Source organism: Dama dama, chromosome 18 (genome assembly GCF_033118175.1).
Source record: "Dama dama isolate Ldn47 chromosome 18, ASM3311817v1, whole genome shotgun sequence".
NCBI classification, from domain to species: Eukaryota; Metazoa; Chordata; class Mammalia; order Artiodactyla; family Cervidae; genus Dama; species Dama dama.
In genome coordinates this window covers 63,689,044-63,705,415 of record NC_083698.1, presented here as the reverse complement: position 1 = coordinate 63,705,415, position 16,372 = coordinate 63,689,044, and the positions used below count along the sequence as shown (strand labels likewise).

At 40.8% G+C, this 16,372-nt stretch overlaps 1 protein-coding gene across 1 annotated transcript in view; it reads left to right on the top strand.

Annotated features, from left to right (window-relative positions):
* The window catches only part of CHN2 (chimerin 2), a 325,755-nt gene that overhangs the window by 188,135 nt on the left and 121,248 nt on the right, over positions 1-16,372 (top strand). The window contains exons 4-5 of the mRNA XM_061165454.1: positions 11,347-11,378; positions 15,579-15,692. Of these exons, the coding sequence (XP_061021437.1) occupies positions 11,347-11,378; positions 15,579-15,692 (146 nt within the window). The remainder of the gene's footprint in view (positions 1-11,346; positions 11,379-15,578; positions 15,693-16,372) is intronic.

Below are 16,372 nucleotides of genomic sequence, written 5' to 3'. Positions count from 1 at the left end.
GACTGAGTAATGTTCCATTGTATATATGTACCACATCTTCTTTATCCATTCATCTGTCGATGGACGTTTAGATTGTTTCCATGTCCTGGCTATTGTAAATAGTGCTGCAGTGAACATTGGAGTATAAGTATCTTTTGTAATTATGGTTTTCTGTGGATATATGCCTAGGAGTAGGATTGCTGGGTCACGTGATATTTCTATTTTTACTTTTTTAAGGAACCTCCATACTGTTTTCCATAGTGGTTGTATATGTTAACATTCCTACCATCTGTGTAAAGGAGTTCCCTTTCCTCCACACACTCTCCAGCATTTATTGTTTGTAGATTTTTTTGATGACAGCCATTCTGATTGGTATGAGGTGATATGATCCCTCATGGCAGTTTTGATTTGCATTTCTCTAATAATTAGTGATGTTGAGCATATCTTCTCACAAAGAATGTAAAATTTCAGTACCTGCATTTTATTTCTCTCCCTTCCATAGAGATCTTTGATTTCTAATTAGAAGGAAATTACCCAAATTTATTTTTTCCTGAATGAAATTGCCTCAGTATCACCAGTACAAATCCCCCCATCAAAAACCTTTCTCCCACACTTGATCTGTATCTCAGAGAATCTAGCAGTCTAGCGGCCCTGTGTAGGAGGTTGCTAAATTGGGTTTTTAAATTATTTCTATTAAGCAAAAACTTAACACATACCAGCTGCTGGGGAATTATAGAAGCTTTGTTTTTTTTTTCAATAATTGGAAACCTTGTTTACAGAGGGCTCACAATATTCTTTAAATGCCTTTGTGTTAAATATAAAGGAACTCATGTTTATCTAGGCAATGATAATCTGACCATAAAGCAGCTCATCTAAGGGTTATGCTTCCTGTCTCTCACTATGCAGCTGTCACCCTACTGTTCCTGCAAGCTTTGCAAAATGCTGAAGATTCTTGCTTAAAGTTAGAAGAATAAATTGGGAAACAAAACAAGTAGTTTGGAATACATCTAATTCTAAATCCCACGGAAATCTGTGAGAGACCCAAAATGTCACTACATCTAGGCAAATTTATTCCAAGTTCTCATTTGTTAACTCATTGACAGAATTCAGTTCATTCCAAAGGAATTTTAAGGTGCTCAGTTCTGGCAAAAGAAAAAGCAAGGACAACTCAGGTAATTTAGTCTGAAGCTAGACTGTAGAACTTTGCTAGCCAATGAAGGCGTCGACATTGATTGTCATCTGCTCTGGAGAAGCTGGGAAGTACAGTGGTTAAAGGTGTGTGTGCTGAGTCCTAAGCCACTTACTAGATCTGTGACCTGAAGCTAGTTGTTCAGGGGCTCTCTGAAAAATAAGTGTGCTCTCTTCCCTCCCGGGGTTGTTTGGAGGCTTAAATGAGAAAATACATGAAACCCTGAGGACAGCTCCTGGCAAAGAGTTGTTGTTGTTGTTCATTCAGTCATGTCTGAACTCCAAACAACCCTGGCAAAGAGTAGACGCTCAATGAGCATTAGCCTGTTACCACAATGTTCCAAGTCCCATTGTTTTTCACATGCATTATCTCATCTAATCTCTGAAACAGCCTTATTAAGATAGTATATTTTTATAACTCTAGTTTTATTGAAAATCGAGAGAAATGAGATGCAAAGAAGTTTAATAACCCACTCAGGGTCACACTGCAATTGAATTGACAGCAGGGCTCTGCGCTCATAATCTCTGTCTCATTCTGCAAACATTTAATGAGTACAGGCACCCTTTGCTCTCAGAATAATCACTCTCCGAATATTTGCTATAATGACTCACAAAAGCTTTTGGCCAAAATCAGTCTACCAGTTAAAAACCTGCCATCACAAGTTCTCCTGTGTGGGACAGCTTCTTAAACCTCCATGTGTACATAACTCCCCGTCAAAATGCACATTCTGCATTTCTCACGGTCTCCAAGGTGATGCCAATGCTGCTGCCCCACAGGTCCCACTTTGAGCAGCAGGGAAGCTAGATGATGGAAGAGGGGCTCCTTCAGACCTCAGAGCCATCCTGATTGGCCTCCTGTTTAAACATGCATGCTAAGTCGCTTCAGTCGTGTCCAACCCCTGGCAACCCCAGGGACTGTAGCCCACCAGGCTTCTCTGTCCGTGGGGGTTCTGCAGGTAAGAATATTGGAGTCAGTTGACTGGGGTAGGGAAGATTCCCTGGATCTTCCCTACCCAAGGATCGAACCCATGTCTCCTGCGGCATCTGTAGGCAGATTCTTTACCACTGAGCCATGGGGGAAGCCCCCTTGTTTAAACACACTGAACATTATATTCATAACTCTCCCCACTTCTCCCCTGAAGGTTTAGTTCCTCAGTATTTGTTTAGGCCAGGTACCTTGGGGCACTACAAACTCAGGTCTAATTTAGATAATATCGTTCAAATCTGCAGTAGTGTCTCATTGTTTACGATAGAACATGCTCAGTGTAGAAGGATGGTAAAATTCCTGTTCAGTTTAACCGTGGACTGCACACAAACATAGCTAGTCATTATGTTATGAAGTGCTAAACAATTTTATAATTAGTGTTTAAATATTTCATATTATGCAGAAATTCTTAAATTGTTATATAATTATTTTAAAGCATTTTAGTAATGTCTGGTGCACTGATATTTTTGGATGTTTTACGAATGAATCATTATTTTTTCCATTTAAAACAGTGGGATGTAGACTCTTGTTATTTGAAACTCCAGTGACCAACACATTTTTAGAAACGGATTAGGTTCGGATAACAAGAGGTGCCTGCATTCGCTCTGGGCCAGACATCGGGTGAAATTCTAGGAATACAGTGGTGATGAATACAAAAAAGGCTGCTTAAAAAACTCACAGAATAGTTAGAGAAGAAACAAGCAAGTTAAGATTTAAAATACGGTGGGATGTCAAGTTTTTCAGCGGAGATCGGTAAAAGGAACTTTAAGAGCATGGAAAATAATGGGCCTGCCCCTTTCTTTGGTACACAGGAGGCTCCTTCTGGATACCAATAATAGCTAACATCCATTGTATATCTATGTACTCCAGGCACTGTTGCAAGCATGTTGCATGTATTTACTCATTTAATTATTAAAACAACTTAATGAAGCAGATACTTTTGTTACCATCTCCATTTTTTTTTTTTTTAACTTTCTGCACATTTTTTTCCATCTCCATTTTAAAGATGAGGAGACTGAGGTAGAGAGAAGTTAGTAACCTGCTTATGGACGCACTGATATGGCCTTAAAGCCAGGCAGTCTGAGTCTAGAGCCTGCCCTTTCAACCATCTTGTGATCCACCTATATTTTATTAAAATGAAGTTCAGAATCTTAAAGTAAGAACATACCAAAAAATGATGGATGTGTTAGGGGTGCATTTGTAGAACTGTAAATGGTTTGCTTTGATTGAAGCCTGTGATGGTTATGGGCTGATGAGGCCATGAGGTGGGAAGCTATGACACTTGCATTGGCTTCACATGTACTAGAACATACTGCATGGGTCCTATGGACAGGGCTGGACAGGACTAAAACCGTCTTCAACAGTCACAGTAGTGGCACTAATTATGTATGAGATATGATATAAAGTCATGAAATAGTTTACTCTCCCATATATTACATGAGTGTTGTCCCTTTCCAATCAGTCATCTTGGGAAGCTGTGCTTTTATTCCCCCAGCTTCGCATTGCTCAGAGTGTCCTGGGAATGCTTTTCTAAATTACCTTTAGAACAAGTCATAGTGCACATCTTATTACTAGAAAACCAGGCTTCATTTTTGTCTCAAATGGATTTCCTAGTTGGATCACTCACCCTATTTACTGAATTTAGCTCTGAATAACTTTTGCCTGTTTGTTATAATAACATCTACTCTCAAATCCATTCTCAAAAAACAAATGTATGTTTCTATTTACCAGTGATTCTGAAACTTCAGTATGTGCTTAAATATCATCCAGGGGGACTTTATTAAATAGCACATCAAAGCCCCACCTTCAGTATTTCTGATTCAGTTCTTCTTAGAAAGGGATCAGGAATCTGCAATCTTTAACATGCATCCTAAAATTACTGTTTTGAATGACCAGACCACACTTTGAGAGATGAAGCTGTTAGGATATTCAAGAGAAAGGGTAACAATTCTTAAGGCCAGTTCCAGAAAAAGGAATTCCAAATGTGTTCTGATCAACAGTGATGTCAGTGGCAAATACTGCCCTCCTAGGGGGACTATTACGCAGTTGTTGTTCAGTCAGTAAGTCATGTCCAGCTCTTTACGACCCGTGGACTGCAGCACACCAGGCTCCTCTCTCCTCCACTATCACCTGGAATTTGCTCAAATTCATGTCCATTGAGTCGGTGATGCTATGCAACCATCTCATCTTCTGCATCCCCTTCTCCTGCCCTCAATCTTCCCAGCATCAGGTCTTTTCCAATGAGTTGGCTCTTCATATCAGGTGGCCAAAGTATTGGAGCTTCAGCTTCAGCGTCAGTCCTTCCAATGAATATTCAGGGTTGATTTCCTTTAGAATTGACTGGTTTGATCTTCTTGCTGTCCAAGGGACTCTCAAGAGTCTTCTCCAGCTCCAATTCTTTGGCATCCAAAGCATCAATTCTTTGGCATTCAGCCATCTTTATGATCCTACTCTCACATCCATAGATGACTACTGAAAAAACCATAGCTTTGACTAGACAGATTTTTGTCAGCAAGGTGATGTCTCTGCTTTTCAATACACTGTCTAGGTTTGCCATAACTTTCCTTCCAAGGAGCAAGTGTCTTTTAATTTCATGGCTGCAGTCACTGGCCACAGTGATTTTGGAGCCCAAGAAAAGAAAATCTGTCACTGCTTCTACTTTTCCCCCTTCTATTTGCATGAAGATGGGACCGGATGCCATAATCTTTGTTTTTTGAATGTTGAATTTTAAGCTAGCTTTTACATCTCCTCTTTCACCCTCATCAAGACGCTCTTTAGCTCCTCTTCACTTTCTGCCATTAGAGTGGTAGCATACATATCTGATGTTGTTGATATTTCTCCCAGCAATCTTGATTCCAGCTTATGATTCATCCAGAGTGGTATTTCACATAATGTACTCTGCATAGAAGTTAAATAAGCAGGGTGACAATATATAGCCTTGTCATAGTCCTTTTCCAGTTGTGAACCAGTCCGTTGGTCCATGCCCAGTTCAACCTGTTGCTTCTTGATCTGCATTATACAGGTTTCTCAGGAGACAGGGAAGGTGGTCTGGTTCTCCCATCTCCTTAAGAATTTTTAAGTTTGCTGTGATCCACGGAGTCAAAGGCTTTAATGTAGGCAATGAAGTAAAAATATATGTTTTTTTGGAACTCCTTTACTTTCTCCATGATCTAACAAATGTTCGCAATTGGATTTCTGCAATTGGTTGGCAAATGGTTGCTCTGCCTTTTCCAAACCCAGATTGTACATCTGGAAGTTCTTAGTTCATATGCTACTGAAGCCTAGCTTGAAGGATTTTTTAGCATAACCTTGCTAGCATGTGGACTGAACACAATTGTACAGTAGTTTGAACATTCTTTGGCATTGCCCTCTGAGATTGGAATAAAAACTGACCTTTTCCAGTCTTGTAACCACTGCTGAGTTTTCCAAATTTGCTGACAGATTGAGTGCAGCACTTTAACAGCATCATGAAATTATGAAATAATTTAGGATTTGAAATAGCTCAGCTGGAATTCTGTAACCTCCATTAGCTTTGTTCATAGTAATGCTTCCTAAGCCCCAATTGACTTCACACTCCAGGATATCTGGCTCTAGGTGAGTGATCACACCATCATTAAGACACTTTTTGTATAGTTCTTCTGTGTATTCTTGCCACCTCGTCTTAATATCTTCTGCTTCTGTTAGGTCCTTGCCATTCTGTCCTTTTTCTCACTCATCCTTGCCAGAAATGTTCCCTTGATATCTCCAATTTTCTTGAAGAGATCTCTGGTCTTTCCCATTCTGTTGTTTTCCTCTATCTCTTTGCATTGTTCATTTAAGAAAGGGAGGGAGGTGGGAGTGGGGTACAGGATGGAGGGAACAAATGTATGCCTATGGCCAATTTATCTTGATGTATGGCAAAACCATCACAATATTGTAAAGTAATTATCTTCCAATTAAAATAAATAAATTTTAAAAAAGAGGCCTTCTTATCTCTCTGAAATTTATCTCTCTAAAACTCTACCTTCAGTTGGGTATATCATTCCCTTTCTCCCTTGCATTTTGCTTCTCTTCTTTCACAGCTATTTGTAAAGCCTTCTCAGATAACCACTTTGACTTCTTGCATCTTTTTTCCTTTGGGATGGTTTTGGTCACTGCTTCCTGCACAGTGTTACAAACTTCATCCATAGTTCTTTAGGCACTCTGTCTACCAGACATAATCCCTTGAATGTGTTTCTCACTTTCACTGCATAATCATAAGGGATTTGATTTAGGTCATACCTGAATGGCCTAGTGATTCTCCATACTTTCTTCAATTTAAGCCTGAATTTTGCAATAAGGAGCTCATGATCTGAGACATAGTCAGCTCCAGGTCTTTTTTTTTACTGATTGTATAGTGCTTCTCCATCTTTGGCTGCAAAGAACATAATCAATCTGATTTAGGTATTGACTATCTGATGATGTCCATGTGTAGAGTCATCTCTTGTGTTGTTGGAACAGGGTGTTTGCTATGACCAGTGCGTTCTCTTGGTAAAACTCTGTTAGCCTTTGCCTTGCTTCATTTTGTACTCCAAGGCCAAACTTGCCTGTTACTCCAAGTATCTCTTAACTGCCTACTTTTGCATTCCAGTCCCCTATGATGAAAATGATATCTTTTTTGGTGTGAGTTCTATAAGAGGTTGTAGGTCTTCATAGAACCAGTCAACTTCAGCTTCTTCAGCATCAGTGGTTGGGGCATAGAATTGGATTACTGTGATGTTGAATGATTTACCTTGGAAATGAACCAAGATCATTCTGTCATTTTACAGATTGCACCCAAATACTGCATTTCAGACTCTTTTGTTGACTATGAGCGCTGCTCCATTTCTTCTAAGGAATTCTTGCCCACAGGGAATCTCCTGTAGATGGATGTAGATATAATGGTAGTAGATACAATGGTCATCTGAATTAAATTTGCTCGTTCGCATGGATTTTGGGCTTCCCTGATAGCTCAGTTGGTAAAGAATCTGCCTGCAATGCAGGAGACCCCAGTTCGATTCCTGGGTTGGGAAGATCCGCTGGAGAAGGGATAGGCTACTCATTCTAGTATTCTTTGGCTTCCCTTGTGGCTCAGCTGGTAAAGAATCCGCCTGCAGTGCAGGAGACCTGGGTTTGATCCCTGGGTTGGGAAGATCCCCTGGAGAAGGGAAAGACTACCCACTCCAGTATTCTGGCCTAGAGAATTCCATTGATGGTATAGTCCATGGGGTTGCAACTGACTGAGCGACTTTCACTTCACATTGATTTTAGTTCACTGATTCCTAAGATGTTGATATTCAACTTTGCCATCTCCTACTTGACTATGTCCAATTTACCTTAATTCATGGACCTAACATTCCAGGTTCCTATGCAATATTGTTCGTTATAGCATCAGATTTTACTTTCACCACCAGACGTATTCACAACTTTCTGTATTGGTCCAGCTTCTTCATTCTTTCTGGAGCTATTTGTAATTACCCTCTGCTATTCCCCAGTAGCATATTGGACACCTTCCAACCCGGGAGGCTCATCTTCCAGTGTCATATCTTTTTGCCCTTTCATACTATTCATGGGGTTCTCCTGGCAAGAATACTGGAGAGTTTTTGCCATTTATTCCTCCAGTGGACCATGTTTTGTCAGAACTCTTCATTATGACCTGTCTTGGATGGCCCTGTACATCATGGCTCATAGTTTCTTGAGTTACACAAGCACTTTTGCCAGGATAAGGCTGTGATCCATGAAGGGGAATCTCCTGTAGATGGTCCTTATTTAGAATATGATGTTCAGTTATACTTATTAAAAAAAAAATCAGCCACCATTTTGTGCAGTCACACCACATAACTGAATTCACTTGTGTCTTGGGGAGTACCCTTTTCAGGTGTGTGTTTGCTCACTGGCTGGCTTAGTATCCTCCTTTTGCAAAGAGTGGTGTTCCTTTCAGAACCAGGTAGATCATGAAAGGATCCAGCATTGGAAGATGAGCAAAATGCCCACAAATTATTACTTTTTTCCTAAAAAGGTTGGGCCTCTTTCACTTCTGAAACTGGATCACTAAAACCCAAGAGCCAGTCATACTCACAGTGACCAGCTTCACCAATGTGATGGGCTGTCCAGCTCTAGTCATTGTCCTGGCAGACGACTTCCCTTCATGTTGGAATATGTTGTGTTTTTGTCCCTTCCTGAATCCATATGACTACCTAAATTAGCCCTCCATTTTTATCAAGTTGCCTAATTTTAACGACATAATTCTCAATGAAAACGGAGGAACTTCAGAGCTGCTTTACTTATTATTTATCAATTGTCCTCTGTCTCATTCACTGAAGAGAATATCATACACCTGGAAATTGAAATTCAATGCTATGACTTCTTTAATAAAACAAATCTGTGTTTCACAGGTACATCATCATCCCATCAATGTTTAATGTCAAGCAGCGCCTGGGGCAGAGTCAGGCTCCTTTAAGGCAGTACTTGGTCACAAGGTAGACGCTACTCTAGTCAGATCCTTTGTCCCTCAGAGCCCTGATGTCAGCTGACTGTGTTTTGTCAGGATCTGAGGATCCAAAATGACCCATCTTAAAAAAATGTGGATATTCTATGATTTTTCTGGCATCATTTAACTTAAGTTTAGCTCTTGACTGCTCAAAAGCTCAGTGAGAGGTGGAGAGAAAGACTATGTTTAGATTCCTGTGAGCAAAAAGTTTAGGAAAAGGAAGAGGTGATTGTTATAGCTTTTTATCCCAGTCATCATTTCTCTCTTTAACACTAACGAGGACAGCTATATTTTCTTTACGAGCTACAGAGACAACACCAGGAAGAGAGATTGAATCAGATCACTATCTAAACAGCCGGGACAGTGGGAGCCGTGATTGGATGTCTGTCCATATCCTCTGTCTTCACTCTTACTTCCACCTTTCCTCTCCCTGCTGTGTGGCTTTGCCAGATTTAGAAAAAAAGAAATAAAAACAGGATGCCTAGATAAATTTGAATTTCAGATAAATGAAGAATAGTATTTTAGTACACATTTTGTACGATATTGGGTGCCTATTCCATGATGGTATTCCACGTGGAGTCTCTCCGACATGATTCAGTGCTCTTGTTTTATTTTCTTGCAGTTTTCATATGCAGATTTGTTCTTCAATTGGATCAAAGGGTCCTTCAGGCAGGATCTTATCTGGTATTTCTCAAGGCACCCTAGATATTGACTTCCCTATTTGGGGGCCTATGTTAGATTTTTCAGAAGTTCCCTTCTACTGCAAGTACAGAACACCCCTGAGCTCTTTATATCTTTCCTCTCATATCTGTGAGGTCATCACTTCCTGAACAATGACCAGGCTGAGCACAGAGCTCTGAGCATAAGTGTGCTGTGTATTTTTGTGAGTGATAGATGAACTGAAAGCAATTTGTTGTCTTAAGAGTCAATTAAATTAACTTACCTGCATGCCAGGAGTTCATAGTAAGCTCCATCTGCCATGCTGTCCATCTGGGAAGTTAGGTTAATTACTCTTCCCCTTTGGAAAGATAAGAGGATGAAGGAAGGGAATGAGGTTGGGAGCTATACCTAGTTTTATAAACGTGTGTCCTAAGAGTAGGAAAGAACTGAGAAAGCTAATAGAATGATGTAAATGACAGAATGTGCAACTCACATTCAAAAGCTTCCTAGTATGTGGAGTCATGGTACACATCAGATAACAAGGTGCCTTTTACATACTTTGTGCTTCAATTAATGCTATTATTTAGATCATCCTTTGTAAATGACACCTAGCAGGCTTCAAACCTTGAAGATTAAGAGTGATGAATGCCTTCCCTTGGTTCTGTGCTTTTCGAGTGTAAAATGCACAGAAGAGTGAGCACATATTTAGAAGTGTCTAGATGATTAGTTTTATGCCAGCTAGGCTTGCCCAAGGCAGGCTTGTCAAGATGGTCCCCTGGCTCCCCCTTTTGAAACTTTTCCTCTAGTGCAAAGCTCCCTACTGCCCACTTCAGTTCAGTTCAGTCGCTCAGTCGTTTCCAACTCTTTGTGACCCCATGGACTGCAGCACACCAGGCCTCCCTGTCCATCACCAACTCCCGGAGTTTATCCAAACTCATGTCCATTGAGTTGGTGATGCCATCCAACCATCTCATCCTCTGTTGTCCCCTTCTCCTCCCGCCTTCAATCTTTCCTAGCATCAAGGTCTTTTCAAATGAGTCAGTTCTTCACATCAGGTCCCCTGCATCATTTGGAGGGTAGAGGTAAGCTAGGAAACTGCCCTCAGATACCACTACTCTGCCTGCTGAGAAAACTGCCCATTTGACTATACACAGAAATGACTATAAATGAAATAGCCACCCAGCTCATATTCTACTTTAGCAAATAAACATGAACTTGCTGTTTGTAAACATCAATGAAAATCTATAACTTCTTGTAGCTCTACATATCCTCAGTGTCCCTGGAATCAGACTAGAATAAAAGCTGAACATGGGAATTCATGTTAACTTCTCACCAACTCCAACACCTTTAACGAAAGAAAATAAAGTTTGTAAGAAAGTAGATTATCACATATATGTGGTAGAAATCCAGTGTGATTACCCCAAGGCTCAAGATATGATTGAAAAATCTTTTCTGGAATATTTATGCTTTTCAGTCAACTCATAAATCTTATCCTCCAAAGTTTATACCTCTGATGTGAAATGAATTTTAGCCCATTAGCCATTTATTGAAAAAATAATGTTAGGATGTAGGTTTTATCTGTAAAGAGACCAAATTAAGCTTATTTTTAATCCTGGTGTACACCCCATTTTTATTACAACCGTATAATGAAACAATTAGAGGAAGATTGAAATAAATATTTATGTTTTATTCATGCTAGAAGTACCTGTTCTGTCCTTCAGGATGAAGCCTCATAATACTGTTATCAATTCCTTAATACTAAAATAAGCTTCATTTTATTTCCTTTGAAAATTTTTTTATTGGATGTTTGAGTTTGGGTGGGAATGAGCCTAATGATTAGAGAAATATGGCAATTCTATGTCATTTTTACTCAAGAAAGTTGAGTGTGTTGGTTAACTCCAGAATGTCTTAGATCTCTGATTTGGGGAATAAAAACTGTAATAAAATTATTTCCAGGACTCTAGCTCTGTTTATTTGAATAGTAGTTTTATCTATCAAATTTGAATTCAAATGCATTATTAATACTTTTCTTCTTTTTTTAATATAGGTGGAAAACAGACCAAAATATTATGGAAGAGAGTAAGTATTCTGCTATTCATTGTTTTAACAACATAATAAGTAGTCATTTTCATATGTCATTTAAATATTAAATATTAAAAATTTGCCAATATATAGTCTTCATCAAATGTCCATTGTGCAAGAGTTTAATAATAAGGATAAATGCAATCAGATCCTTTTGTATTGAATTTTTCTTATAATATTCAGGTGTTTGGCTTTCACAAGTCGGGGAGGAACGCTATCTCCTGCTACATTCAGTTCTTTTCACAAAAGCAGCCACTGAATGCCTGGAAGTATTTGAAACATAAGGCAGCATTTTCCATAGTTGTGGCTCTCTTAGTCTTTCATTTTACTTTCTACCTCAATACCATATAAACAGCTTGAGTCAAAGATTGTAAACTGAGGCTGAATTCCTAGCTCACGCACCTCAGTAAGTGCAGCACTCAGGAAAGTCATCCCATTTCCTTGCAGTCTCATAAAACCAAAACGATGATTTGTCTTGATGTGGATCTATTAGCCAAATTACCTTAATACCATAATTATGATTTCCCCCATTTTCCTCTTAGTTTCATCTCTTATTTTACTTTCTGAGAAACCTACTGCAAAGCAAATATGCATTACCATAAAAACAACCAGCAGGCTGGGGCTGTGGCCTGGGGCACAGCTCACAGCAGGCAGAACCGCCCAGCACAGAGTCGGGGTAGATACACAGTTCACTCCTCTTCCCACGTCCAGCCTGGAGGCATTCAGAGGCAAAGGCCACTGACCAAGCTAAAACCTCCCTCCTCTATACCCTTACCCATCAGAGTTTCACTTTTGTGATTAATGATGCTATTATTTGTCCCAGTTCAGCAGCCACTTCCTAATTGCCAGGCTGCATTTCTGAACCTTCCTACTGGGCCTTGAGAATTCAGCCAGGGGTTCTGGAGTACCTGCCTGGACCACTGGCCTCCTCTCTTCCACCCCCACATCCCTAACATTCAACCTGGATATAAGATGACTTTTTTTTTTCTTCAGTACACTGTTTTGAATTTTGCTCTAGAACAACAACAACAACAAAGAATTAAAAAAAGAGAAAATGAAAACCTAATATATACTTCTAAAATAGAACACTTTTGTACACAAATTCCAAAAGGAACTCTATTCATTGTCTTTTCCTTTTTTTCATAAAACTTTTATTGAATAACCTCCTAGTTCTCATCCTCAAACCCCCATTCACATAAACTGTATAGTGAGAGGAGACCAAAGAAACCACAAAAAAGGAACATTTCCTATTAGAGGGAAGTTAGCTTAAAAACTTCAGATTCTGTGTTTCCCTTTCTTTTTAAAAAATAAACGTTTTTTTTTTTTTTTATTCCATTCAAAATGTAAGATATGCTCTATTCAGGAAACATTTGTACATATTTTTTCTTAGAATCACAAGAAAGTGTGGACAATGGGTATCATTAGTGAAAAGGAAATTTGTATTTCTCTACCGTTTATATTTTTATTTCTTTTGTGCCTTTTAATTTTCCCACTGTGGATAGATATTGTTTTGGTTCTTAAAAAGTTAAAAGATACCTAATTAAATGGGGGAAGTTAATTTGGGAAAATTAGAGCACAGGGATGAAACCCAGGTCTTCCGCATTGCGGGCAGATTCTTTACCAGCTGAGCCACAAGGGAAGCCCAAGAATACTGGAGTGGGTAGCTTATCTCTTCTCCAGCGGATCTTCCTGACCCAGGAATCGAACTGGGGTCTCCTGCATTGCAGGAGGACTCTTTACCAATTGAGCTACCAAGGAAGCCCATACAGGAATCGACAATGTGGAAAACACCATAACCCACCATTAAAGAGAAGTATTGTTAACTTTTTTCCCTTCACCTCTTTCTTTCCAGTCTTTGTGCAGGCTTTCTTTTTGAAAAGTTGGGATCATTACACACATATATATATGACACTTTAAAATCTGTCCCTAAAGGGGATGATGAGCTGCACACTGCGTCTTCAGGTGCACAAAATTGTTACTTCTTTCAAACAATTGAATTTATCTTACTTCTTGACACTTGACATCTGCTGCTGGCTCTCCCTGAAACAAGGGAGTTTAATCGGAGCTGCTTCCAGGTTAAGCGCCTGTTTAGGATGCTCCTCCTGTCATTTTTTCGCCCTTCTCCGCCCAGAGAGTGATCTGGGCCTGAGGTGTCTGGTTTCTCTGCGCTCCTCTGTGTGTGTCTCTTCTTGCCATGGTCATCCCCAGCCCCCGCCCTGCACTGGACATCCCAGCCTCAAACATCTTGTGGCACCAGCTTCTGCCCTTTCTGACTCTGATGTGGGAAACTTTCCAGTGCCCTCTGCTCTTCTACCCTCCCCAAATCTGTCTGTCTGTCTTTCTGTCTCTCTGTCTCTCTCTCACTGGCCTGGTAACTGCAGGCTGCCCTCAGGTCTCTGCTCAGACCATCTGTCCAGCCCTCTCCAGCCCCAGCTCTTGCTACAAAGGAGGTCTCCAGTCTATGGGCATACCACCCTGAACGTGCCCAATCTCGTCATCAAAGGAGGCTTCTCCATCTCCCAACTCAGACCCACTGAACTTGGGCTCCGGCCAGATTTCTCCCAATTTCCCTCCCAAAATAACTGGGGACCCTGGTCTCCTTTCGGGCAGTTTTGGGCAGGAGGATTGCTCTTACGTCATACAACACATTTATCCTCACCCCAGAAATGCGCTGCTCCAAGACCTCCATGTGTTGGTTCTCAAGATTAAAACCAAAATTTGAGAAGCCACAGCCCCCGCTTTTCCCCAAGCTATCACTGCCCTAGACTTTTGAGAGTTGATTTGAGAACCCAAAGCCAGAACATTGGGACCTTGCTCCTCTAAGACTAAAGCTTCAGCTTGTAAGATCTAGCTGTACAGAATAGAAGGGAATCAGGACGTAAAAATTGTGATAGGTGAACTTCCCTGGTGGCTCAGTGGTAAAGAATCTGCCTGCAATGCAGGAGGCACAGGAGACTCGGGTTTGATCCCTGAGTTGGAAAGATCCCCTGGAAGAGGGCGTGGCAACCCATTCCAGTATTCTTGCCTGGAGAATCCCATGGACAGAGGAGCCTGGCAGTCTATAATCCATAGGGTTGCAAAGAGTTGGACATGACTGAATCAACTTAGCACGCACCCATTGTGATAGGTATATTTTTTTTTCCCAAAAAATTATCCTGGTACATGTATCCTCTAAAAAATCATTGCCTTCCTAGGGAAAAACTTGTGTAGCCAATTTCCCTCCCTCCCCTCTCCCTTCCAGGAAGGTAAAAAAGGATTATTTGTCCAGGAATTTTTTTCTCTAATTTATTCTTCCAAATTCTCTAAGATTGGGTAATCCTAGAAAGAGAGTGTTTTTCCCTCTTCCAAGAACCGAGGGCCCCTCAGTACTGACCTCACCCCGCAACCCAGCTCCCACCTTCCTCTCTAACACAAATCTCTGAAAACAGGGTTGAGCAGCCGTCATTGTTTGAGGGCGACAGAGAGCCGGCTGGCTGACTGTCCCTAACTGTCGTCCTGTTCTTTTTTTCCCTGGCATCACTGTACGCTCTCTAGGGCTCAGACATCCCTTCCAGTGCAAGGCAGTCTCTGGCCAAGCCTGAAATCCTACTGCATTTTCTACATGCATGTGTATTACTTTTTCAGTAGCAAGGGAAAAAAATAAACATTATCTTTAAATAAAGAAAAATAGGTACATTTTCCAAACACATCCCTAAGCGATTGCTCTCAAAATTTAAAGTGGAAGACTGTTCATGACTGCTGGCTATTCTTTCCAGAGAATGAGCGTCTTAAATGAACAACACCCCACACCTGAACTAAGCAGGGTGATAATCAGTATGTGCTCATTTGCAATCAGGATAATACATAATGAGCGGAGAGCTAAATTAGTAAATGCTCTTTTTTTATTCCCCGTGGTTAAAAGAGGAGTCATAACCTGGCTTTTGGTTCTGACTTTAATTTTCAGCTTGTGAGCAAAGACAATAGCAGAAAGCCAGGTGGACTTCGTCTTCTTCCTTTTGTTTTGCATATTATCTGTTTGGGTGCATGCTGGGAGGTGGGTCCAAACCCATCTGGAACTATACAGTAGTCACTTCCTTCTTCATTAAGGTGAGGAGCTGTAAATTCCAGGTGGTCCCGCCATGTTTTTTAACCAGCTCTTTGTGGTCCATACTTGGTGTGTGGTCTGTTCAGAACAAAGATGCTCTTGTCTCTCCTCAGGTTCCACGGTATCATCTCCCGAGAGAAGGCAGATGAGCTTCTTGGAGGTGTAGAGGGTGCCTACATCCTTCGAGAAAGCCAGCGCCAGCCAGGATGCTACACGTTAGCACTAAGGTGAACCCGATTATCCACAGTTGCAACTGCTTTACAAGGATTTACTTATTTTTTCCCTTTTTTTTTAAATTGTGGTAAAATATACATAACATACAGGGCTTTCCTGGCGGCTCAGCTGGTAAAGAATCCGCCTGCAATTCAAGAGACCCTGGTTCAATTCCTGTGTCGGGAAGATCCCCTGGAAAAGGGATAGGCTACCCAGTCCAGTATTCTTGGACTTCCCTGGTGACTCAGACGGTAAAAAATCCACCCACAATGCGGGAGACCTGGATTCCATCCCTGAGTTGGGAAGATTCCCCTGGAGGAGGGCATGGCAACCCTCTCCAGTATTCTTGCCTGGAGAATCCCGTGGACCAGAGGAGCCTGGCAGGCTACAGTCCATGGAGTTGCAAAGAGTCGGACACGACTGGGCGACTAAGCACAAGCACAGACATAGCATACAATGTATCATTTTAACTGTCTATAAGTGTGTAATTCAGAGCATTAAGTATATTCTCAATGCTGTGCAGCCATCTCCACTATCATCTCCCAGAACTTTTTCATCATCCCAAATAAAAACTCCATTAATCAGTTGTTCCCCATGTCCCCCATTATTTTTTTTTATTTTCATGTCATTTACAAGGTACCCAGCAGCATATTACAGGCTTACATGTGTCCCGGGTCACAGATGTTATTGGTTA